This window comes from Muntiacus reevesi, chromosome 18, assembly GCF_963930625.1.
Source record: "Muntiacus reevesi chromosome 18, mMunRee1.1, whole genome shotgun sequence".
NCBI classification, from domain to species: domain Eukaryota; kingdom Metazoa; phylum Chordata; class Mammalia; order Artiodactyla; family Cervidae; genus Muntiacus; species Muntiacus reevesi.
Genome location: NC_089266.1, coordinates 6,452,476 through 6,476,006, shown reverse-complemented (window position 1 = coordinate 6,476,006; position 23,531 = coordinate 6,452,476). Strand labels below are relative to the sequence as shown.

The 23,531-nt window shown below is 57.7% G+C and overlaps 1 protein-coding gene and 1 pseudogene across 4 annotated transcripts in view; both read right to left on the bottom strand.

The window, feature by feature from the left end:
* Window positions 1-23,531, bottom strand: part of TMEM104 (transmembrane protein 104) — a 52,753-nt gene that overhangs the window by 26,815 nt on the left and 2,407 nt on the right. For 3 of the 4 annotated variants that reach the window (XM_065909825.1, XM_065909826.1, XM_065909827.1), the window contains exons 3-8: window positions 16,795-16,916; window positions 14,073-14,154; window positions 13,126-13,225; window positions 12,325-12,402; window positions 8,394-8,493; window positions 7,826-7,934 (exon numbers count right to left, since the gene is read on the bottom strand). In XM_065909825.1, coding sequence (XP_065765897.1) covers window positions 7,826-7,934; window positions 8,394-8,493; window positions 12,325-12,402; window positions 13,126-13,225; window positions 14,073-14,154; window positions 16,795-16,916 — 591 coding nt within the window. The remainder of the gene's footprint in view (window positions 1-7,825; window positions 7,935-8,393; window positions 8,494-12,324; window positions 12,403-13,125; window positions 13,226-14,072; window positions 14,155-16,794; window positions 16,917-23,531) is intronic. The other variant, XM_065909828.1, reaches the window with a different exon arrangement.
* On the bottom strand, window positions 5,244-7,361 carry LOC136149389 (uncharacterized; annotated as a pseudogene).

Here is a 23,531-nt window from a genome sequence, read left to right as displayed (position 1 = left end):
CCCTCTGATCTCGCTGAGCACAAATAGAGAAGCCTGGCGCTCCGGGTGTGCCCGAGATCAGTGTGAAGTGTGGATAAAAATGGTCCAGGAAGAGCGCAGTGCAGAAGGTCCCCAGCGGGGATGAACACTCCCCACGGAGACCTATTTGGAAGTTTCCCAACCAAATTGGCCTGTGCATGAGCGTGGGCCGTGGATATATTCTTAATACGCTCCATGAAGCCTTCCTGGCTTGGGGCTGTGTGTCTGTCTGTCTGTCTGTCTGTGTCTGATGTCCATGCCAAATCCACATCGGCCTGTTTCTATACAAGCCCAGCTCTGGATTCCCACACTTTACACATGAACACGCGGATACCAGAATTTACTCGAGATGGGCTTCTAAAGGTTCTATTTATAAACACCTAATTTTCACAGAACAATGTTTTACACACACTAGGGAAACCAAGAACTCAAGAGAAACCTGCCGTGAGTCCTTCTGCAAAATAACAAACTGTTCTGTAACAAGTAATTACCCCCCTCGAGTTTGTTTTTTACGCTGGGATTTTCATACGATGGGGCGTCTCAGAAGCCGAGTCTGCCGGCAGAGCCTGCGACCGGCTGCGGCTCACAGATGACTTTGCTCTCTCGGTGCCCTTCTCTGGGACTGGGGGACGGGGGCGGGGAGAGGGGACGAGACACCAGACAAGCCACACTGACAGCTCCCACAGGCCCGGGGTACAAGCGGCGGGCGCCCAGCGCGAGTCCTGTTTGTAAGGACGCGCTCATTACTTTCCGGTGACAGAGAGGGGGACGTGCTAACAGGGTCAGAGAGACACTGAAGCTGTCATTGTCAGAAGGGGGTCTCGGGAGCTGGAACCCAGCTCCCTTCACCCAGCAGGACGGAAGGAAGGCCAGGGGGTCCCAGCTCACCCAGGGAGTAGCTTCTGAGGCTGGGGGAGGGGCCGTGGGGACTGTCTCGTGATCCCGACTCTTGGTGTTCTTATTGGGAGCTCGGAGCGGGTAGCACAGGGGAGTCAGCTCCGTCCTCTAAGCTGGCGGGTCAGGCATCAGCCATCGCAGAGGCAGGACGTGGGGCGTGATGGATGGCGAGCTTAACGCCGGCGGACAGAACCCATGTCCCCGAGAGCCGCATTAAGAACAAAAACAACCAGCTTCTCCCTGCGCTGGAGGAAGCTGGGGCCAAACGACCCAGGATGCCGGGGGTTGGGGAGGGGGCGGGGGGGTCGCTGGGGTCCAGTGAGGGGCCGGGGGGGTCACTGTGGTCCAGTGAGGGGGCAGGGGGGTCGCTGTGGTCCAGAGAGGGGGCAGGGGGGTCACTGTGACCCAGTGAGGGGGCGGGGGGGTCACTGTGGTCCAGTGAGGGGCCAGGGGGGGTCACTGTGGTCCAGCGAGCGGGTTGGGGGGGTTGCTGTGGTCCAGCGAGGGGGTGTGGGGATCACTGTGGTCCAGCGAGCGGGTTGGGGGGGTCGCTGTGGTTCAGCGAGGGGATTGGGGGATCACTGTGGTCCAGCGAGGGGTGCTACCCGGGTCTCCTTGGAAAGGTGAGGGCTGGTCCGGAGCGATGCTGGGCAGCGCTGGGCCGGCAGTGGGCTCAGGCTGGAGGCTGCACCCAGACACACGTGGGAGGGTGACGGCTGCGGGCCCTGGGGGTGTCCTGCCAGGAGCTCCAGAGACAAGCCTCAGTGTTGGAGTGAGTGACAGTGTCATCGGAATTTCATTTAGAAAGGGCGGGGGCTGGGGTGGCGGTGGATAGCACGACAAAGCACCAGCGGCCACTCCCTGGATGAGCTGGAGCGGCAGCTCCCCAGGAAAAGGAAGCAAGAAAAATGCAGGCCCGTCCCCGTATTATTGATTTCCCTGGAAAAGAAGAGACAAGCTAATCCTTTAAAGTCAGTCATTTCAACCTGAGCGCTGGCCATTGTTTGAAGTTAGAATTTGCTCAACATCGGCGTCTGTCTGGGAAGTGCGTACACGTGGTTTTGGGGTGTTGGGCAGAAATGCTTTCGTCCTAGAGCCCCAGGATCACAGGCTGGAAGCAGAGATTGGGTACTGTTGGGGGCGGGAGGGGTGGTCCATACCCTGGGACACAAGTGTTCCCGGGGGCCCAGAGGAGCTGGCAGACGACCACAGACCCCCACCAAGTCAGTGTGGGCCTGGCCTGGGGTTGGGGGAGCTACTCCACGGGCCGCACCTGTGGGGGGTTGCCCAGCATGACTGGTGAGAGGGAAGGGAAGGGTGAGGCGTGACAGTATCAGCCTTCCGGGACTTCCCTGGTGGTCCAATGATTAACAAACCACGCTGAAATGCGGGGGACACAGGCGGGACCCCTGGTCGGGGAACTAGGGCCCCAGGTGCCTTGGGGTGACTGAGCCCGCACGCCACAACTAGAGCCCACGTGCTGCAGGAGGCAAAAGACCAGATGCAGGCACAAAAATTAAAACAAAACAACCGACCTTCCTGGAGCCTCCAGAATGGGAGGAGGCGCGGACGCTGGGAGAGGAAGAGGAAGGGAAGGAAGACGCCGTCCCTGGCAGCCCAGGTCGGTCCCCAAGTAGCCCCATCCCACAAGGCAGGTGCCTGGATGCCCCAGACCCTGTGAGGCCCCGTCGGCAACCCCCTCCAGGAACCTGGTCCAGCTTGCTCCGGTTTGGTGCTGGCCTGAGTCCCGACCCACGGGACTCAGACAGGGTGATGTCCCCAAACAAGGGACTAGCGGGCTGTTTACTGTGCTGAGGGCTCAGCCCTGGATTTGTGGATGGAGCCAACCCCTGACTCCTCCGTGGAGACGGTTCATCCTGCCAGCATGGTGCTCGCCCTCTGGGGCCACGCCTCCGGTCTCAATGTCCCCTGCTTCCTTCCGGGTCCCCCACCCTTGCAAATACGGGTACAGCGCTCACACTGTCTCCTGTGGGAGTTGTGCTCTTGGGGGTGCAGGCTGGTCTTCTGGGATGGTCCCCGAGAGCCTCCAGGTCCCATGAAGTCATCGCTGCCACTGAAACTCGTTACTTCACACTGACTTTCCCTCCTCCCTGGTCCCGGAGGCCTCTAGGCCACCTCCTGCCCCAGAACTGGTGAGAATAAATATGCAAGGGATGGCAGCGGTGACCCACTTATTAGCAGATGCCACAGCCCCAGGGCACTGGGGCTGCTGCTGAAATACAGAGAGAGAGAGGCTGTGGCAGGGAGGGGAGATGTCCTTGGCCAGACGCGCGGAGCTCCAGCTATTCGAGTGAACGAGAGAAGCCCTTTCGGCCACCGAGGACCGAGGGGCGGCAGGATGATGGCGGGTCTGTCAGGTGGATGGCGGGACATGCCGACACGGATCACCCAGCAGGCCCCATCCTGGGCAGCCCCGCCCCGACCTCTGCAAACATTAGGCTCCAGGACTGGCCAGAGGGTCCCCTCATGTCTGCACCCTCATCTCTGCCTCAGCTCAGGGACCCCAGGGAAGCCACGGTCTCCCAGTCTCCGCTTTCTCTGTTGTGAAATGGGATGATGCCATGGACCTTCCTGCCTGGCTGGGAGGGCCAGACAGGAAACGAGGAAATAACTGGTAACACGTTATACCCCCGTGAACCACGCAGCAGGAAGGACCCGGCAGGGCTCAGCCAGGTGCTCCAGGCGGGGACATCACTCTGTTCTCTACCCCCAACAAGTAGGATGTTTTTCTCTTCACTGGTACTGTTCTAGGAAGAGACCGCTAGGTTTTAAAAAGGGGATTACGTGCTGTTTTAATTGTGGCCGGTGGTAGAGGCAAGTGGTATCACGTAAGACTGAGACAAGGTGGATCAGAAAATACAGCCTCCTGCCGGAGAAGACGAAACCAGGGCTCCTGGAGAAGGCCCAGAAGGACCTTCAGCGCTAACCTGAGCCCTAATCAGACTGAACTGTTCCTTCAGGACAAGTCCAGCAGGCAGAAACCCCCACCCCGCTGCAGAACCCAACATACGCCCTGCTTCTTCAAGTGGTGTCCGGCGGGAGAGGCCCCTCTGTCTGGCAGAGAGTGGCTGCACCACCCTCCCGGGTCACCCGGGTCCTAGGGGTGGATCTCCCTGCTCCTGTGTTCAAGGCAAGCCAGGATGACCTTGTCCTGGTCCAAAGCGGCCTGCAAGGGGCCCCCCGCCTGATGCTACCAGTGTGCGGCCGGGTCTCCGGCCAGGATGAGCTCCGCTCTGCCATCTGCGTGCCCAGTTCTGCCTGGCCTGGCCTGCTGGGAGGCCGGTATCCCAGCGGCATCGATCCACCTGCGAGCGGTGGAGGTCGCTCCTGCCGCCGGCGACGAGCCCTCAGCGCTCAAGGAGTCCCACTGCCCCCCAGAACTGCCCTCTGACACTCTCGGGAAGGTGACGCCGATGGGCCCGGGGCGCGGGGTGCGAGTGAGGCTGGAGGGGACCGCGGGAACAAGGACAAGCCAGCTGGGCAGGGCCCTTGACTCGAGGGGAAAAGCCACACATGCCCCACTTCCAAGACGCTCGGGACAGTCTGATTCTTGGATGGGACTCATTTCCATACGACCCTGCCATTCACCAGTGGCCCCTGACTCCTCACCGTGCAGGAGAATGAAATGCTAAATCCTGACTTTGTTTCCTACCCAAGTCGGAGACGCTGAGCAGAAAGAATCCCAGGATGCTCCCCCGCCTGCAGGCAAGGTTGCGGGTTTGAAAGCGCTGGGGCATCCACACTTTCCCATTTGATCCTTCAGAGGAGCGGGGTGGGGTGCAGCGTGGGAATGGGGATGGGGCGGGGATCTGAGGATCAGATCTGGATGTGAACTCACGTGGCCCCTCCGGCCGGGGCCCAGGTCACCGCTGGCCCCCGCTGTGGCATTTGGTGGCACGCCCGGGGGGCACACGCGACTCACGGGACCACCCCCAACTTCGCAGCGCCCTGTGGCGACTCCAAGGAGGGAGGAGACGGAGACTGACTCAGATCAGCTGCACTGGGGTCACAGGATGTGGATGGAGCTCGCGGGCCGCGGGAGGGGAGGAGGAATTTTCCGCTCGCTAAGGTCAAGGGCTTCGGGGAGGCGACTGGTGCTGCGGGTGGAGGAAGCTCCCGTCTTACAAGCTCTCACGGTGCTACACACGGGCGGCCTCCGGAGGCAGTTAACATCCTACGTGCTCTCGTCCCGCGTGCCCGTCTCAGCAGCATTCCCGCGGAGACACAGAAGAGGCTATTTCCAAGGACTTTCTAAAAGCTAAATCGTAACGTAGAAGAAGCCAGAATATGCTGGCCTGGAAAAGACAAGAAGTGGCTGTCACAGACCCTTTGAAATAGGCAGGCTGGGCAGGCGCACGGCTTACCTGAGACAAAGAAGTGACCGAGTCCGGAGTGGGAAAGGGGCCTGAAACCCAGCTGCTGCCTTGCCCGACGTGGCAGCAAAACAGCTGGTAGAAAGCATTGCTGTGGGGGTGGGGGTGGGGGGCCTCTTCCCTGGTGGCCCAGTGGCTAAGACTCCGCGCTTCCAGTGCAGGCGGCCTGGGTTCGATCCCTGGTCAGGGAACTAGATTCCCCCTGCCTCAACTAAGAGTTCACATGCTGTCACTAAAAAGAACCCACACGCTGCAACCGAGACCCGGCGCATCCAAATAAATAAATATTTTTAAAAAAAGAAAGAACTGTGGTGGGAATCTCTAGCCTGGAGGGACAATTTCCAAACAGGAATGACTGTGGCGGTGGGTGGCGGGGGGGAAGGTGAGGGAAAAGGATGCCCCTCGTCTCCCACGACCCAAGGCCCCCCTGATGGAACAAGGACACAGGGGTGAGCCCCTCAGGCCAGACTTGGGAGGGAAGGCGCCGTTAGCACAGAGCGCTCGGGCCCAAGGAAGGAAGCCCACGCCGGCCGACCCCCTCCTTCAGTTACTGGGCCGCTTCCGATGCAGTAATAGCGGGCGGCCGGCACGGGGATGGAGCCCCCAGTGTTTAGCGTCAGGAGGCTTGGTGCTGAGGAGGCTGTGGGCCACGGCAGCCACACTCGAAGTTGTAGAAAAACTTCTGAGATGGCGCTGAAGTCCACCTGCTTGGAGTTTCTCCAAACCAGGCAGAAGAGCGAGTCTGAACTGAAAACCTGAGCGAACAGAAGCCCCCAGCGGCGGCCGGGGGAGGTGGGAGGGTGTCAACACCCCGCGGGGGAAGGGTTCTGGTTCCGCTCGGCCTCGCCCCGCTCCCGTGTTGTGTGGATTGTGGGGGCCTGGTGGCAATCGGCTTCGTGAGTTATAAGTGTAATATCTGGGAGATGAAGGCAGTAATTAATGCCTGTCTGCTTTCCTGAAGGGTTCCTTCTGTTCGCCCAGAGAGTTATTGAGATTCAGGGAGGGAGGCTTCCATCATGTGGAAGGTTTACAGGACTAAGAGGAGGAACGATTTAATAAGGCAATAATAATGGTGCTAAATAATTCACTGCGCCCGTGGCAGCAGCCGGCACCCCCAGCGCTCCACGTCTGTTTTGCGGATGGGCGGGGGGATGCTGGGCAGACCCTGCACAGCCTCCAGCAGCCCCACCGGGGAAGGACCCACCCGAGGGGCTCCCCCGCTGACCCTCAGTCTTGGACCTGCCCCCAGGTCTGTGCTGAGCCTCTCGGACCCTTTCCTCAACCTCCTCCATCTGCTATGTCGGTCAGAGATCCAGACGGGTCCTCACACTCACCAGTGCTTTTGCTAATTCTATCAATCACGGTTTGTTGAGATGCTAAGAGGCTAACGGGCCTCCAGTCTTCTGGGGGCCCTGCGGAGTCCTCTGCCTGCCCCCAAGGCTGGGGTATGGGGGGGAGGGTGCTGGGAAAACCTGCCACGCATGTCCCGCTGGAGCTCGGGTGAGATACAGTTCTCCGAGAAGACAGACTCCTGGCTGGAGCTGACCGTCGGACTGTTCCAGAAACAGAGAGAGGAAAACACGCGTCTCCCGGGACTGGGCCACAGGACTCCCCTGGGAGCAGGCCTAGAGGGTGGGGCTGCGAAGGCGGAACCAGTCCTGGGGGTTAACCCAATTCAGAGCTGAGCAGCACAGCAGGGGCTGCGGGAACCGCTGGCAGGATGCGGACAATTAGGAGGCCGGCTCCCTGCCTCTCTCACGGCTCTGCTCCCCCTCAGCTGGGTGGCCTCACATCAGGCTGTGTGTCACCTAATGCCCCTACATCTGTGTCAGGGCTGAAAAGCACCAAGAGGAATCGGAGCGTCTTAAGAGACGCTGCACACGTGAGAGGGAACCATTTCTGAGTCCCGCCTGCAAACCAGGCAGAGACAGACACCACCTCTGGTTTATTCCCGGAGACGCACGGGGTGTGCCCCTCGGCTCCCATTCCCTCCTCCAGCCCCCAACCTCTCCGCACCGGCACAGAGCTATGAAGACGGAGCCTGAGATTCATCTTCCCGTGTCTGCAGCGAGCAGGGGAGACAGAGGGTGAGCAGGGCTGATCCCTCCTCGTGTGGAGAGCTGCCCACCCACCCAGCCAGGAACCCCGGGAACCACTCACGCGCTCGTGGGTTGGGCGGGTGGAAGATCAAAACAGGAAAAGCTTCCAGAAAACCAGCCCGGGGCCTCTTAACGGGGCTTTGCTAAGCGTGCCCTGAAACCCTGAGCTAAGGTTATGAGAGTTCATCGCCCTGGAGCTGGCACCAACCTGAATGCCAGCTGCAGACCACATACGACAGAGGCCTGGTGGCCTGGACACCCTGCGGCTGGCGCTGTAGCGACACGATCCACCTCCTGACCAGGACCGAGACCCCGGAACCAGCCAGGGTGTGGAGCTGTATTGACGCTCCTCTCTGGGGAGAGCTCCAGCCGAGTGGAGGCGACTCACAGGCCCGGTCCCTCCGGCCGGCCACTCACCAGGTAGATGCGGTAGGCGTCCATGCGGCGCAGGGGCCCCCAGCACGGGTCCGTGTCGTTGTACTTGGCGTCGGCCTCCACGCCGCACGAGTCGTTGCCGAGGGCGCTGCTGACGAAGAGAACGGGGGCTCAGTGTGGGCCTCCCCGCTTGGCCGGAAGCCGACAGAACCTGCCTTTGTCAATTGCAGGCAATCGCCGATTCTCCACGCCACCCCTGCGCTGCAGCTTCGGGTCCCACGATCTGACTCTGCAGGCTTTCCCGTCTCTGGGGGCAGGCACCGTCCCCTAATCCCGCTGCACCATTTCTTGGTCACTTGGGAGCCGCCGGTGGGAACCCCGGTCCCCTTCCCAATAGGGCAGGGCAGGGACAGTGGTGAGGAACGTGTCTCCGCAGGCCAGGATGCACGGCTGGCCGTGGCACATGCAGAGAAGGGCCTCGGACACCGACCCGCTGGGGACGCTGATGGAGGTGCTCAGTGCTGGGCTTCCACCCCGAGAACACACTGTCCCGACCGCCGAGGGAGCCCATCTGGCTGCAGCTGGCGGGGGCGGGGACGGGGACACTCACCAGGTCACCTGCATGAGGGAGAAGGGCACGGCTGCGGCGTAGATGGCCAGGTCCCCGTACAGGTAGACGATGATGCAGAAGTAGAAGAGGTTGACCCCCACTGGAAGCAACAGAGCCGTCGGTCAGGGAGCCAGCCGCCTGCCTGCTTTCTCATGACGGCGGCTTGCTCTCCAAGCGGAGCAGGGAAGCCCTTCCCCCAGCCCTGCCTCTCAATCCAGCTGCCTACACCGTGATGCTGGCAGGAGACTGTCACCTGCGAGGGGGCTGGGCCAGGCTGGATCAGAGAGGTTCTGAACCCAGACTGGCTGCAGAGCGAGCTTGGGGCATGGACTGGCCGCAGAGGACCCGGAGGCGTCTGTGTTCCGGAATGGCTGCCCGGCGAGGGCGGGCGGGGAGGAGGGGGAATGGCCCGAGGCAGGGGCCTGATCCCCAGGGCTGGCGAGGAGGGCACCTTTGCAGCCACATGCAGGGCTCCAAGGCAGAAGACTGAGGGACCGAAGAGCAAGAAGATAGCAGGGAGTGGCCGAGCTCCGGAAGCTGAAAGTCGCTCAGTCGTGTCCAACTCTTTGCGGCCCCATGGACTATACAGTCCATGGAATTCTCCAGGCTGGAATATTGGAGTGGGTAGCCTTTCCCTTCTCCAGGGGCTCTTCCCAACCCAGGGATTGAACCCAGGGCTCCCACACTGCAGGCAGATTCTTTCCCAGCTGAGCCGCCAGGGAAGCCCGGAAGCTGAAAACAAGAGGGTAAAAAGCCCTGGATTTCCAAAGACTGCGTGTCTCATTCTGAATGTGGCCCATCACCAAGCACCCAAGGGCAAGGCTGGCCCGGTTGGCTGGGGGCAGGGGGCAGCTCACTTTCCTTCCTACCAGAATCACCCACGGGGAGGATGCTGACGAGGAAGGTCCCTCTGCAGAGGACAACCTTGGTCCCTCTCCCCCAAGGAGGGGCCTGGACTAGGACCCGGGAGCTCCGCTCTGGTCTTAATCCTGCCAGCCTCATTTCCCAATCCTGGCAAGTCCAACTATCTCTAATCCTGTCCAGTGAGAAGAATTCAGCCTGCCTACATTCCACATGTGATTCCGGCTATAAAGACCTGGTGTAAAAGTGCCTTAAAAAAGCACCCTACGACCTCAGGGTCTCGGCCCCAGACAGCCAGCCTCAAACTCCTGTTCAAACCGGTGGCTTGTTTTCTGTGTCACTGATCTCAAGCTGCTGGTGTCGCTGAGAACAGAAAGAAAAATGAAGTGACAGTTCCCTTCTAATCCTGGTGGCTCCAAAGAGCCTCCGGGTCCCCGTTGGTGGTGGGGCGGGGGAGTCAGGGACAAGTTCCTCCTGGGCTATTTGAGATTGGCTCTGCTCCTAGGAGTCTAGGGGGAAAAGACTCAGAAGACACTGTTCTTGGAAGAACCTTGGAAGGCTTGAGAGAGTGCCGACGGCTAAGCTCCGGGGCCGCTGGGAGCGGGGGCGGTCACCACTGCTCACCCCAAGGCTGTGAATCCAGCTCCCCGTCACCTCCTGCGGGGGGCGTCACTGCCCCTCCCCACTCCCAGTCTTTCCTCCACCCGCAGTGCACTCGTGTCGGCTGTTTATAAACTGCCACTGGCCCTCCCTGATCAATAAATTTCATTACGAGACACAAAGTGGGAGGATCAATGTGCTTCCTTGAGGACAGCGGTGACCAGGCCTGGCTTTTCTAATCACAGGACTGAGTCTGGGCCCCCAGGGAGCCTCGTATGGAGGGTGGCAGCCCGTCCAAAGGTAACGGGGATGATCGGTGACTTAGCATTGAGTCGGGCAGGGGTTCCAGTTGTGGGGGGGCGCGACTGTGCCCCCCACCTCCTGCTGGGACATTTGGCAAAGTCTGAGGACGTTGTTGATTGTCAGGACTGGGCAAGTGCTGCTGACCACTAGTGGGGGCAAGTCAGGGGCGCTACTCAACATCCTACAACACGCAGCGCACAGTGAGGAAGGGTCCAGCCACACGGCAACAGGGCCGAGCTTGAGAAGCCCTGGAGCAGACGAGGGGAGGGTGTCCTCCACGTCTGAGCTGCTCTGGAACGAGTGTGTTTATTTTCTATCAGTTTCTATCTCGGGTAACCTAGACGTCTAGACTGCGGGGCGCACAAACACAACAATATAAAAAAAACCCGAAACTGCAAGTTCCTAGAATTCTTAAAGAATTCTTAAAGCAATATAAAAAAAATCGAAACTGCAAGTTCCTAGAATTCTTAAAGAGAACAGAGTGGACTGTAAAACGTGAAGATTGGGGAGGAGGTTTAAGAGGTGTATGCCCTAGCTTCGACGTGCATTCTGTCTCAGAAGCCTGAATTTGGCAGGAGGCTGTGAGGCAGCAGTCTCTTATAACGAGACGGGCAGAGAGAGACACAGGATGAAAGAAGAGCACAGAGGACCCAGACGCAGCCCATCTGGTTCTTGTGAGTTCTGAGAGTTCTCGCTGAGGCTGGTCCGGTGGGGAGGGTGGAGGCAGGCTCTGGGGTGACCTCGATCACCATCTCCTGTCGCATCCCACCATGGTGATAAGTGGATGCTTGATGTCCCAAGAAACAGCCAAGAAGATTCTAGTTTCCACAGTCCCCGCCTCGGCTCCAGCTCAGCGCAGCCACATTCAAGACCAGGAAGAGCCAGTGGAGATGCTCCCCTTTGCAAGCAGGGGGTTGGACGAAGGGGCAGAAAAATCTCCCAAGGTAACTGCAAGGTCAAGCATTTCCTGAGATGTGCCCAACTCTCGGTGAAGGTTCGGGCATTACCAAAACTAAACCCTTTAACAGATCGTCTCCCAGAAGAACAAGATTTGGGACGGAGGCCTAAGATGTTGTTGCCGGAAAAACCGACACGGACGGCAGCATCTGAGCTGGCCGCTGTCCTTGCAATCCCACCGGGCAGCAGGTGGAGCACGCCGGGAGGTCACAATCAGCTCTGCAGAGTCCAGACGGCGGCCCCGAGCATGGGCTCCTGGCGCCCTCTGCTGGCCACTGTGAAGACACCCTCCCCACACACAGCTACACACCACCCCACCGTCACTACAGGGTGGGTGTGCTCTGCCGTCCTAGACACAACAGCCCAGAAGAAAAGAGACAAGGCAGAAGCAATCAAGAAAGAGGCACAGGACCACCAACCGCCTCCACTGGAAAGCTGCTTGGGACTCAACCTCTATGAGCCATGGTTGGCAGTGAAAGTGAAAGTCGCTCAGTCATGTCTGACTCTTCGTGACCCCATAGACTGTATAGGATTCTCCAGTCCAGAATACTGGAGTGGGTAGCCTTTCCCTTCTCCAGGGGGCTCTTCCCAACCCAGGAATCAAGCCCAGGTCTCCTGTATTGCAGGTGGGATTCTTTACCAGCTGAGTCACAAGAGAAACCCAAGAATACTGGAGTGGGTAGCCTACCCCTTCTCCAGGGGACCTTCCTGACCCAGGAATTGAACCAGGGTTCTCCTGCATTGCAGGCAGATTCTTTACCAGCTGATCCACAAGGGAAGCCCCCATAGTTGCTAAGTTGTTGTTTTTTAGTGTCTGACTCTTTGCGACCCCATGGACTGTAGCCCACCTGGCTCCTCTGTCCATGGGATTCTCCAGGCAAGAATACTGGAGTGGGTTGCCATTTCCTTCTCCGGGGGATCTTCCCAACCCAGGGATTGAACCCATGTTTCCTGCATTGGTAGGCGGATCCTTTACCACTAGCTGCTTCTTTATTCCCAATGCACTGAACAGGGAGGGAACCAAGAGAACACTTTGAAGGGGTTCAGAACACTTTGAAGCCAGCAAGGTGGCTTCTCAGGCCAAGAATCTGTTCCTCCCTCTCCCCTGCCCCATCCCCAGGGGAGGTGGAACCCCCGACCCGGGTGCCCCGGCCCGCAGGAAGGCACCAGCTTCCCCCGCCCGCTCCCCACGTGGAGAAAGCACCCCCACCTTTATTGAAGAACATGGAGGCCATCTGTCCCATCTCCACCCGGTCTGTGATCTCGAAAAGGTTTGATCCACGTCTCTCTGTGGAGCCAAGAGGAAAGAAAGGGTGTTATTTTTTCCCACGAGGACAAGCTCCTAGGAGGGGTGCTGGGCTCACTGAATCCTCCAGAATAATGAAATCCCAAGGGGCTCAAACTCTTAAGAAAACTTTTCCTTGTGTTTCCTGCTTGAAACATTTTTAAAAACACCCACAGAGGAGGCCCCCTGGTGGTCAGGACTCTGAGTTTCCATCGCAGGGGTCAGGGGTTAGATCCCTGGTCGGGCAACGAAGATCCCACGTGCCTCGAAGTGCGGCCAAAAAAAATAAATAAATAAACAAAGGAAAAGAGAAAATGTCTATAGGAAGGGACCCAGGGATGCTCACTGTGGGGTGAGAGGGAAGGCGGGGGTGCCTCCCCGGCTCAGCTGGGATCTGGGTGTGTGTCTGTCCGGTGGGACAGGAAGGAGGGAAGTCAGCGACCGACACTGACTCGGGCTTCCAGGGGCCGAGGTCAAGGGCCCTCCGCGCGCCGCAGACAGCAGTTGGCGGCAGAGTCAGCAGCGGGGAGCCCGGCCTAGGGCTCCAGGGCCTCTGCTCTGCTCTACATTCCCTGCTGCCTTCCCAGGATCAGCCCTCAGGTGGGAAGTGCTCTCGGAGGGTCTCTGCAGGGGGAACGCCAGACCCGCCCTGAACCCTCTCCATGAGGAAGGGCAAGCCCGTGGACCAGAGGGAAGCGTGGGCCAGCCTGGAACCCCAAGACTTACGCACAGACAGGATGGGCCGCTTCTCCGCCCGCTCGTAGCTGTCCTGGGCGAGAACGTCGCTGTCGGAGGCCGAGGAAGAAGAGTCATCGTCTTCCTCGTCCTGGGAGGGGGCGGGATGCGGAGGGTGAGGAAGACAGGAAAGAAACGTGGACATCCAAGGAGAGCCTGCTCGCTCTGCCCTCTCTTCCTAGAAGACATCTGAGCAGGGAGCTTTCCACACTTCCAGGCTGTACCATCAAGGGGTCAGAGGCGCTGAGGGAGAGGCTGCAGCATGCGGCCTGGGATGAAGGTTCCCAGGTCAGAGGGAGGAGGGAGCAAGGAGGGGATGCTGGAGAGCACTGGGGAGGAGGGAGCAATGAGGGGATGCTCAGAGAGCACTGGGGAGGAGGGAGCAAGGAGGGGATGCTGGAGAGCACTGGGGAGGAGGGAGCAAGGAGGGGATGCCAGAGAGCACTGGGGAGGAGGGAGCAAGGAGGGGATGCTGGAGAGCACTGGGGAGGAGGGAGCAAGGAGGGGATGCTGGAGAACACTGGGGGAGGAGGGAGCAAGGAGGGGATGCTGGAGAGCACTGGGGAGGACGGAGCAAGGAGGGGATGCCAGAGAGCACTGGGGGAGGAGGGAGCAACAGCAGAGGCTGTGCATATTCTGGAAGCTGACATGGCTGCAAACTTCAGCTCCTCGCTAGGGTCCAGAGGGGGTTCAGGTTCTGAAGGAGGAAATGGCAACCCACTCCAGAATTCCTGTCAGGAGAATCCCATGGACAGAGGAGCCTGGTGGGCTATAGTCCATGGGGCTGCAGAGTTGGACATGACGGAGTGAGTAACTCTCTTTAACTTTTCTGAGTTCCAGAGCTGCCCTCGGTCAGGAGCGGGGAGCGGGGAGAAGATGGCCTGCTCTCTGCACTCGGCAGCCCCGGGGGACAGCCGAGCCCAGGGCGGCGCACACACCTGGCGGGCTTCCATCCTCTTCCAGCGGAGCTGAGCGTTGGCCGCCCCCATGGCCTCCACCACAAAGGTCGTCGTCACGAAGCTGCAGGGAAAGGCCGCCGGTGAATCGCCAGAGGCAGGGAGGAGGTTGGAGGAGGTACAGAATAAAAGGAAAAGCCGCTGAAAACCGGATCTGCCCAACCCGCCAGCCCAAAGCATTCTCTCTGCAGAGGAGGAACCGCACGTCCCGGGATGGGTCCGACCCCGTAAGAAGGCGCGCGTGCCTCCACGGCCCCTCGCGGGCTCACCCTGACGTCTTTTATGTTTAGGACGGGTTTTCAGGGATTTCAGCAGACAGGAGACCAGGGTGTGAGTCAAGCTGATGGGAAGGAGAGAGGGTGACCCTGGGGGAGAGGTGACTCGGGGGCAAGGTGGTTCGGCACCCCGGGAGGGGCCTGTTGCGGGCAGAGGTGGGAGAGAGCGGGGCAGAGAGACAGCGGGTGAGGCTCTACACTGGGAGAAGGAGGCTGGTCCACAAGGGGGCCGCCCGAGGCTTCGGGGAAGGGCAGCGGGCAGCTCTCACTTCTCCTCGCTGGGTAAGCGGCTGACCCCGTTACACTTGCTGATGAACTGAGCGCAGGTGTGGATAACTGAAAAGGATGCTTGGCTCTGGAATCACCCTCCCCTTTTTACTTTGTGGGGGGGTGGGGTGGGGGTACTTTCACTTTCCTAATAATCTGGCTAATATTAAAATAATTATTATTTTTAATATTTAATAATAATAATTATTTTAATGTTAGCTATTAAAATAAATGAAAAAAGACTGCAATAAATCAACATTTAATTAATAAGTTAAAACATATTAACAGATGAAAATATGTTAACATTTTAATAGTCTAATAATTTGGCCTGAATGAAAACGGAGATTGGGAGCTGGCATCAGACCTTTGTGAGAAGTGACACTCGAGCGAAGAGACTCTACTTTTCTTAAGGAAACTGGGGAGACCGGGGTGACGGCGGGAATGCTCTGTGAGCAGACATTATGGGGCAGGGCCGGGTTCCTGCTGCTAAAAGCTGAGTTACCCCACCCCTGCCGAAACGAAGTGGGCCGAACATTCAGGAACATTTACCTCCCTCTTTCCTGAAGCCGCTGGGCAGGCGGGCTTGCCGCACGGCCCCCTGGCCCACCTCGGGTGCGGTCACCCGTCGCAAGCTGGCAGTCAGGCGGTGGGGACAGGGGCCCGGGGTTAACCCGCGCCCAGGGTGCGGGGCAGCCCGCCCCAAAACCCCAGCCACCGCAGCTCCTCCTAGAAAGGGTTCTCATTATCTTGCCTAAGTGACCATTTTACGGGCTTTCCATTGCCTCTTCTTTTGGGAAGTGAAACTAAAATCCATCTTAATTAAGGCATAAAGAGGCTCTCGTGGCTGCACAAAGCCAGCTCATGGATCATGCTGGAATATAAATGGGTTGGGGGGGGCGCGTGGCGGCCCCTGCCTGGGCACCCCCAATAACCACTTCCCTTTCAGGCGGCTGCCCACGCTGAAGGTCCTTTGAAGGGGACAGCGCAGTCACAGGAGGACAAGGACGTCTAGGGCTCCTGGCCACAGAGCTTGCAGGACTTAATGAGCCAACAGTTCCTTGAAACTAGATACAACCCCCTCCAGGGGAAAACATGGGGAGAAAGGGAAAAACAGGGGCATTTTCCCACCCCGACGGGCAGCCTCCTCTAGGTCTTAGCTGACTTCAGCTACTAAATTCTGCGGGGCTTCCCTGGTGGCTCAGGGGTAAAGAATGCGCTTGCCAATGCAGGAGACGTGGATTCAATCCCTGGGTCAGGAAGATGCCCTGGAGGAGGAAATGGCAAGGTCCTCCAGTATTCTTGCCTGGAAAATTCCATGGTCAGGGAAGCCTGGCGGGCTACAGCCCACGGGGTTGTGACAGAGCAACTAAACAAGTGACTTCCTGTTTAGCAACTAAACAAGAACAACAAAATCCCTCTCTAGCCTGGGGCCCCTGCCTGTGAGTCGGTTGAGGAGTGGCCTGTAGATGCACCAGCTGCCGCATCCCAGGGAACCACGCACACCTGCCCAGGCGCGGGCGCCCTGAAGGCTGGGCCTCCTGTTTGCTGCTGGGCACGGAGCCATGTGAGATTAACACCTGAATGTGACTGCACCTGCCTGCTTATCCCTGCGAGGTGAAACTATCTTAAACAAACTCTAAATTCCGAACTGACTGCCCGGATCACCTGAAACGTTAGTCAGCGTCTCTTCTGTGGCTGGGTGGGAATTTTTCCGGGAATGAATGCTGATGGTCACATTCAGAAATTATGGGCATGGCAGAGGAGGAAAGCCAGCCGAGGAAGAAACACGCCAGCCCCGCGGGAGACATCCCGGAGCCTAACTGGAGGTCTTCGCTTGTTTTTTTCCCCCACTAATGTCGGGGCATGTGGGGTCTTAGTTCCCTGACCAGGGATGGAACCGTGCCCCCTGCAGTGGAATCTCAGAGTCTTAGCCACACTGGACCACAAGGGAAGCCCCTGGAGGCCTTAACTTTCCAGTGATCAGGGCTGGGCAACTACTCCAACAGTGTGAGCCCCCCGCCCCAAGACCTTCGGGCCTCCCCTCCTTGCTCTGCGAGTCTGCTACCAGATGTCTCTCTCAGGCGGATGGAGAGAGCTCGGGCTCTCCGGGGCGGCGCTCCCAGTTTCGCCCCCAGCACCCCCACTCCGGGATGGCCTCTTACCTCATGAAGCCCAGGAACACCAGTAGCACCAGGCTGACCAGCCACCCGGCCGTGGCAAAGGCCTTGGGCATGGTGAGCGCACCGGTGCCCACGATGAGGTTGAACATATACACCAGTCCCACCTGGAACCGAGAGAGGCGACATCTGAGCCCAGAAACTGACAAGCCTCACCACCCCCAACGGCTCCCAGGGTGACCCTGGGCGATGACAACACCCGTGGAGGCCAGGAGGGCTCAGCCAGGAGGGCACGTGAGAAGGGAGGGTTCCTCCCGGGTTCCAGGGAGGCGCGATCTGCAGCCGGATGCCGGGTGACCAAAGCCCATGGTCCATTCGTCTTTTCAAAATGTCTCTGGGGCTCGGTTTTATCTTCCTCTTTCGTGTCATCACCCCTATCACCTCATCAGTGCATATTATTCGGAGCTGCGTCTTAGACGGTAGCTCTCTGCTCAACCCGACTTGCAGGTTTCCTGAGGACGGGCCAACACGTCTGGGGTGACCTGGCACCCAGACCAACCCACACTGCTGACCCGTCAAAAAAATCCTGCTTTTCTGAGACCACTGAGCATGCGACCCAGTCCTCCTCCCCACCCATCCTGGCAACTGCCCTTTGGGATGTCAACCTTCATGCTGGTTCCCTTTTCCCGCCCTCGTTTTTAAATTTGAGAGGGAATTCCCCAGAGGTCCAGTGGTTATGACTCAGTGCTTTCCCTGCTGGGAATCAGGTTCAATCCCTGGCTGGGGAACTAAGATCCTTCTGCAGGCCTCGTGGCAGGGCCAAAACAAACAAAAAAATTGAGGTGTAAGTTCTGTAGTCATGACCACCATCTAATTCCATTTCATTACCCCCCCCCCCCAAAAAAACCCCTACTCATCAGGAGCCACTCCCAACTTCCTGTCACCCCTGGCCACCCACCTCCCAGTGGAACTGCTGAGTCACTGACTTCAGGTTTGAAGCTTAACTCGAGTTCACACCAACTCGACTCCAGCTCAGCTAATTCTAACGATTCCTTTTCCAGGATCTCCACCATGAAATCCTTTCTTTGACCCGAAGCCTCTGCTCCCACACCCTGTCCATCCTCACCCATCTGCCTTTGTGCTCCTTGTGTTGCCCAGGCCCCCGCCCTCCCTCCCCAGGCCTCCCGCTCCGCCGTGGCCTCACGGACAGTCAGCTGGTTCCTGAAAGCTCGCACTGCCCTGCCAGCTCCCCACATCTTCCCTGTTCTAACCTTTCTGACCCGGGGCCTCGGAGATGAATCAGCACCCGCTTCCTCAGTTCTCTAATATGAAGCTGCTAAAGGCTCCTGGAAATAAAGAAAAAATCCTCACGACGATGGGGCTTCCCTGGTGGTCCAGTGGCTAAGACTCCGAATTCCCAAGGCAGGGGCCCAGAGTCCATCCCTGGTCAGGGAACTGGATCCCACCTGCTGCAACTAAGGTTCAAAGGCTGCAACTCAAGATTCCGAACGCCGCAACTAATATCCGGTGTAGCCAAACAAACAAATAAACAATAAATACCTTTTTTGAAAATTAAAAAAGCAATTCTAATGCTGAGTCCTCTGACAGATGAGGGTCCCTTCCCCTGTGGTCGGCGGCATCAGATTTTCTTTCCTCTTCGCAGTAGATTTGCGAGCACGTCCCACGTAAAGGCTCCAAACCTCAGCCTCCAAAACCCAGACCCAGGGCTCCCATCTCTTTCAGGTGAAGGCTGTCCGTCTAGAGATGCTACAGAGGTAATGCAGACCATCGGATGCACACTCCCCAAGGCTCACTCCTCCCTTTTTCTTCTCCCTGCACCGAGCAGCTTGCAGGATCTCAGTTCCCCAGCCAGGGATCGACCCCTGGGCCTACAGCAGTAAAAACTGAGTCTTAACTGCTGGAACTCCAGGGAACTCCCAAGCCTCATTCCTTCCGAACTCAAAAACCGGTGCCTCCTCCCTCCCTTCCTCCCGTCTCTGGGGACCCCTGTGCTTCCTCCTCACTGAGAGGCTCAGCCCTGCACCCAAGCTGGGCTCAGTTCTTTCTAGAAACCTCTCCTCCTCCGAGCTCTTCCCCTCTGCCTGCAAACACTCTTTGATACCTTTAACACACCACTTTCTAACTTTCCCTTAACCAACTCCTTCAGGAAGCAACCATAGGCTTCCCTGGTGGTTCAGATAAAGAATCCGCCTGCCAATGCAGGAGACACGGGTTCGATCCCCGGCCCAGGAAGATCCCACATGCCACGGAGCAACTAAGCCCACGTTCCTAGAGCTCATGGTCCTCAACCAGCGCAATGAGAAGCCCGAGCACCACAACTAGAGTAGCCCCCACTCCCCAAAATTGGAGAAAGGCCCATGCGGCAATGAAGACCCAGCGCAGCCAAAAAATGAGATAAAAAAGAATAAGCAACTATATCCTCTGCCTTCATTTCCCACAGTTTGTGGTTTCCATCCCTAGAACTCTCTTGAAACTGCATTCTTAAAAATCACCAACGACCAAACAAAAAACAAACAAAAAAGAAAAACACAATCACCAGTGGCCTCCTGATTGCCCAACCCAACGGCTGTGTCAGTCTTTAACCGTTCGTACTGACATTGGCGGTCTCTTTCTCTCTCTGTATCTCATCCTCAGCAACATCACTCGAGCCTACGACTTTAATTATCACGGGGGCCAAGCAGTGGTTAGGAAGGGAGCCAGGCTTCGGGGCAGGGCTTGACTGGCCGTCTGAGTGCTGGACAAACAGGAGGGTGTCCTCTAGGGAGGACATAGCTCTGCCCAGGGTACCAAGCTCCTGTGCCTCCCACCCAGCCGCTCAACTCCCACCCACCACGGGATGGCGGGGAGGCGGTGCCCACTCCAAAGCCGCTCCCACTACAAAGCCCTTCCCAGCCTCCCAAGTCCATCTTGCTCCCAGTCTCAGAGCCCTGGCTTGAGAGCACTTCTGATGCCCTAGTTTGGGTTTTCGGTGTTGATGTGTTTATCTTTCCCCTGTTACTAACTCCGAGGCTCGATGCGTCTCACTGCGTCTCTCTGCATTTCTCGTGGTGCCTGGCCTCGAGATGGGAATCCTTGGTGGCCCCAGCTCAGTTCCCTCTGCCGTGAATCTGACGGTTTTCGTCCCAGTCTCACTTTGATCCCAGAGGCAAATCCCAGTCCCCTGTTAAACATCCCAGTCTCATCTCGATCCCTAGACGGATCCCAGAAGGATTAAAAGAAGTTTGAGCTGTCTTCCTCTGGCTCTAAACGATCACACCACCAGCACGAGGTGCTTCCCCTGCCAAGAGTCCTGGCCCAGGGTGATGTGGTGAGAATAAATGTGAGGGTGACAGGTGACCTTTTGAATTGACTTTTCAAAGATGTGAACATCCTCAGGCTAACTTTGTGCGTGTTAGTCACTCAGGCATGTCCGACTTTTTGCAACCCCATGGACTGCAGTCTGCCAGGCTCCCCTGTCCACGGCATTTCCCAGGCAAGAATACTGGAGTGGGTTGCCACTTCCTACTCCAGGGGATCTTCCTGACCCGTGGATTGAACGTGGGTGGATTTTTTACTGCTGTGCCAGTCGGGAAACCCCAACTTTGACTCTTGCTGGGGTTAATTTCAATCACCGGCCCTTGGAGGGGAGTACCTCCAGGTGTGGGTGGGTGTGGGTCAGTGAGCTCGCCCAGGCCTGCTCATTTGCTCGCTTACTCAACAGCTACCGAGAGTGTCCAGTGATCCTGGTTCTGTGCTCAGAACCCGGGGGACAACAGGGAGCAAGACGGGCAAGAGGACACAGACAAGAAAACAAACAACGGTCACCACCTCGGAGAAGCATTTGGGAGGAAGGAACCAGGGCTCAGTGACAAAGGATAATGGGGCAGCACCTCCGGGAGCGGGCGGCCTCGTGATGACATTCAAGCCGGGAGTGGAAGGCTGAGTGTGAGCCATCCAGGCAAAGGGCCAGGGAAGAGACTGGCAGGGATGAGGGCCTAAGGTGGGAGATGGGGAGGATGTTCCGGGAGGTCTGAGGCCAGTGTGGCTGGAGCATGGCCAGCAAGGCTGCAGACAGACTCCTCAGCCCTGGTGCATGGGACAGGGGGTCCGCCGCCGCCACAGGAGTGTATGCAGGACACTGAGACCAGGCCCCGGGCTCGGGGGGGACCTAACGCCTGATCTTCCAGCAGCTTCATTCCTTTTTTTTTTTTTTTTTGCTACATGCGTGTGTGTGTGTGTGCACACTCAGTCGTGTCTGACGCTTTGCGACCCCATGGACTATAGCCTGCCAGACTCCTCTGTCAATGGAATTTTCCAGGCAACAATACTGGAGCGGCTTGTCATTTCATTCTCCAAGGGATCTTCCAGACCCAGGGATTGAACTCACATCTCTGGCATCTCCTACACTGGCAGGTGGATTCTGTACCACCTCTAACTCCCCAACCAGGGATCGAACCTGTGCCCCCTGCAGTGGAAGCATGGAGTCTTAACCACTGGACTGCCAAGGCGGGGCCCTGCATATCACTTTTATAAGTGGTAACACTTATGAAGAGCACTTATTTCTTACGGAAAATGGCTCTGGTGATGGTTCCTTTGATAGTAGTTAAGAGAAGGCAAAGAGCCCTAAGAAAGTGATGGTTCTCAGCCAGAAGTTTTATAGGAATGTGAATTCCCTGGTAGTCCAGTGATTAGGATACCACACTTCCAATGCAGGGGCCCAAGGTCAATCCCTGGCTGGGGAACTAAGATCCAGCAAGCCATGCACGACACAGCCCTCCCCTCCCAGCTCCCCAAAAGTACCTTTCATGGGGAAATTAGGTAGTACAAGAGGCATTTGTGAATTCAAGGATGGCAGGGTTCTCAGACAGAGTATTGCTGAAACTTGGCGCCAGATTATTCCTTGCTGTGGGGGCCTGTTCTGTGCATTGTCGGGGTGTTTAGCAGCATCCCTGGCCTCGAGCCACTAGACTCCAGTAGTCCCCACCTCACCCCTGCGCTGTGACAGTCACGGGGTCTCCAGACAAGGCCAGATGTCCCCAGGTAAGCAAGACAGCCACTAGCTGAGAAGCACTGCTGATAAACACGTAGTGAAATAAACACACACCCACCAGAAACTTCAAATAGATCTCGGTGAAAAAGACCCTTTAAGAGCCTGACAAAGAAGTTAATTAGTGATTGACTGTTGGCAGTTAGGAGCACAAATGGGTAATCCAATTTGTTTTGGGTTGTTGCTATTTTTTTAGTTTGAGGCTAGTATTCTGGGTCTGGGGCGGCTGTGGGGAACCATATAGGAAAATGTATGGTGTCTCCAGAGTTAAACCCTCTTTACTTTCTGTCAAGGGGATCAGAAAGGACCGATCTCAAGGAGCAGAACAAACAGGCAGGGAGCAAACCTGAGCTGAGCCCTAGGTCGGGTGGAAGGCAGTTGCGAGGCAGGAGGAAGCCGGCGTGTGTGTGGGGTCCCCTCTCCTGCTGGTTGGTGACTGTTCTTGGGGACAGCCTCCAGGGAGGAAAGACTGAAAGCAGAGGAGCAGGGCCCTGCTGCGGTCTCAGCAGAGTGGCCCTGCCAACCGAGCCTCCTCCCGTTCTCGACTCTTCCCTGCGGCTGACCCAGGGAAGGCACAGTTCCCCGGGGATGGCTGACCCGCCGCTCTAGGGGTTCAGCGCAGCATTCCTGTGGCCTCATCCACGGGTGCGCATGAGGTCAGCATCACCGGCATCTTTCAATAGCTTCCCCAACGAAAGTTGTCACAGGAAACAGAAGGCGATGGAGATGGGGAAGCAACAACTAGGGTTTCAGGCCATGAAACAAGCCCTCTTTCCTTCGAAAGCACCGTCACCCATCTTCAGCAAGATGGGCTGGTGGGGGGCGGCCTCAGCAGCTGCCTCTCTGTGGGCAGGGACCTCCTTCTTCCTCTATTTCGACCACAGGATCCCTTCAGTCCCGTGCCACTTGAGGTCCCCACACATGGGGACACAGACTGTTCTGAGATCACCTATGAGGGCGAGGTGCACAGGCCTGAACCACGCTATCCTCGAGAGGGCTTGTCATCTGAGCCCCCTTGCGAGGCTCATCACACGTCGGTTATGCAGAAGAAAGCAGGCGAAGGCGAACACCCGTGACACCCACGAAAGGCAGGAACTCACAACAGGGCACAGAGGTGGGGGGAGGCTTGGGGTTGGGAACGCGCCCTCAGCATCAGGCTCCCCCAAGGCAGCCAGCACGGTTCCGCCTGGGCTCTGCTGAGCAGGGAATTCAGCTGCGGAGGAAAGCAGCGCCTGCAGTCAAGTCTGTTCTGCAGTCCCTCTGGGCTCAGCGTGGGGAGGTGGGGGGTGCATCTCCAACCCTCCTCCTGGTCTCACGGGGGACCAAGAACCATTCTCGCAGGATGGCAGAGTTACGGAAACCTCAGGCAGGAGGCCTGTTCTCCGCTCAAACCATCGCTAACTCCCACTTAGCGCCACCTCACCCTCAGTACCACCTACCTCCCCCCGCCTCTCTCTTCACTAGCACGATTAGAGAATACGAGCCTCTGCTTATGGCCAATACCCAGAGGAGGCCCTTGAACGCAGACCTTGAACAACACCCAACACACAGGAGATGGAGGGAAACAGTTTTAAAAAGCGGAATTTGCTGAGGCTTTTAGGTCTCACTGCCCCATTTCCTATGGGCACATGCTGACATGTGAAATGATTACTGAACAGCTGGAGGCCCAAGAAAAGTGGGCACATCAAAGGCTTTCCTTCCCAAGGCTCAGCTACAGAAATAACTCATTTCCTCA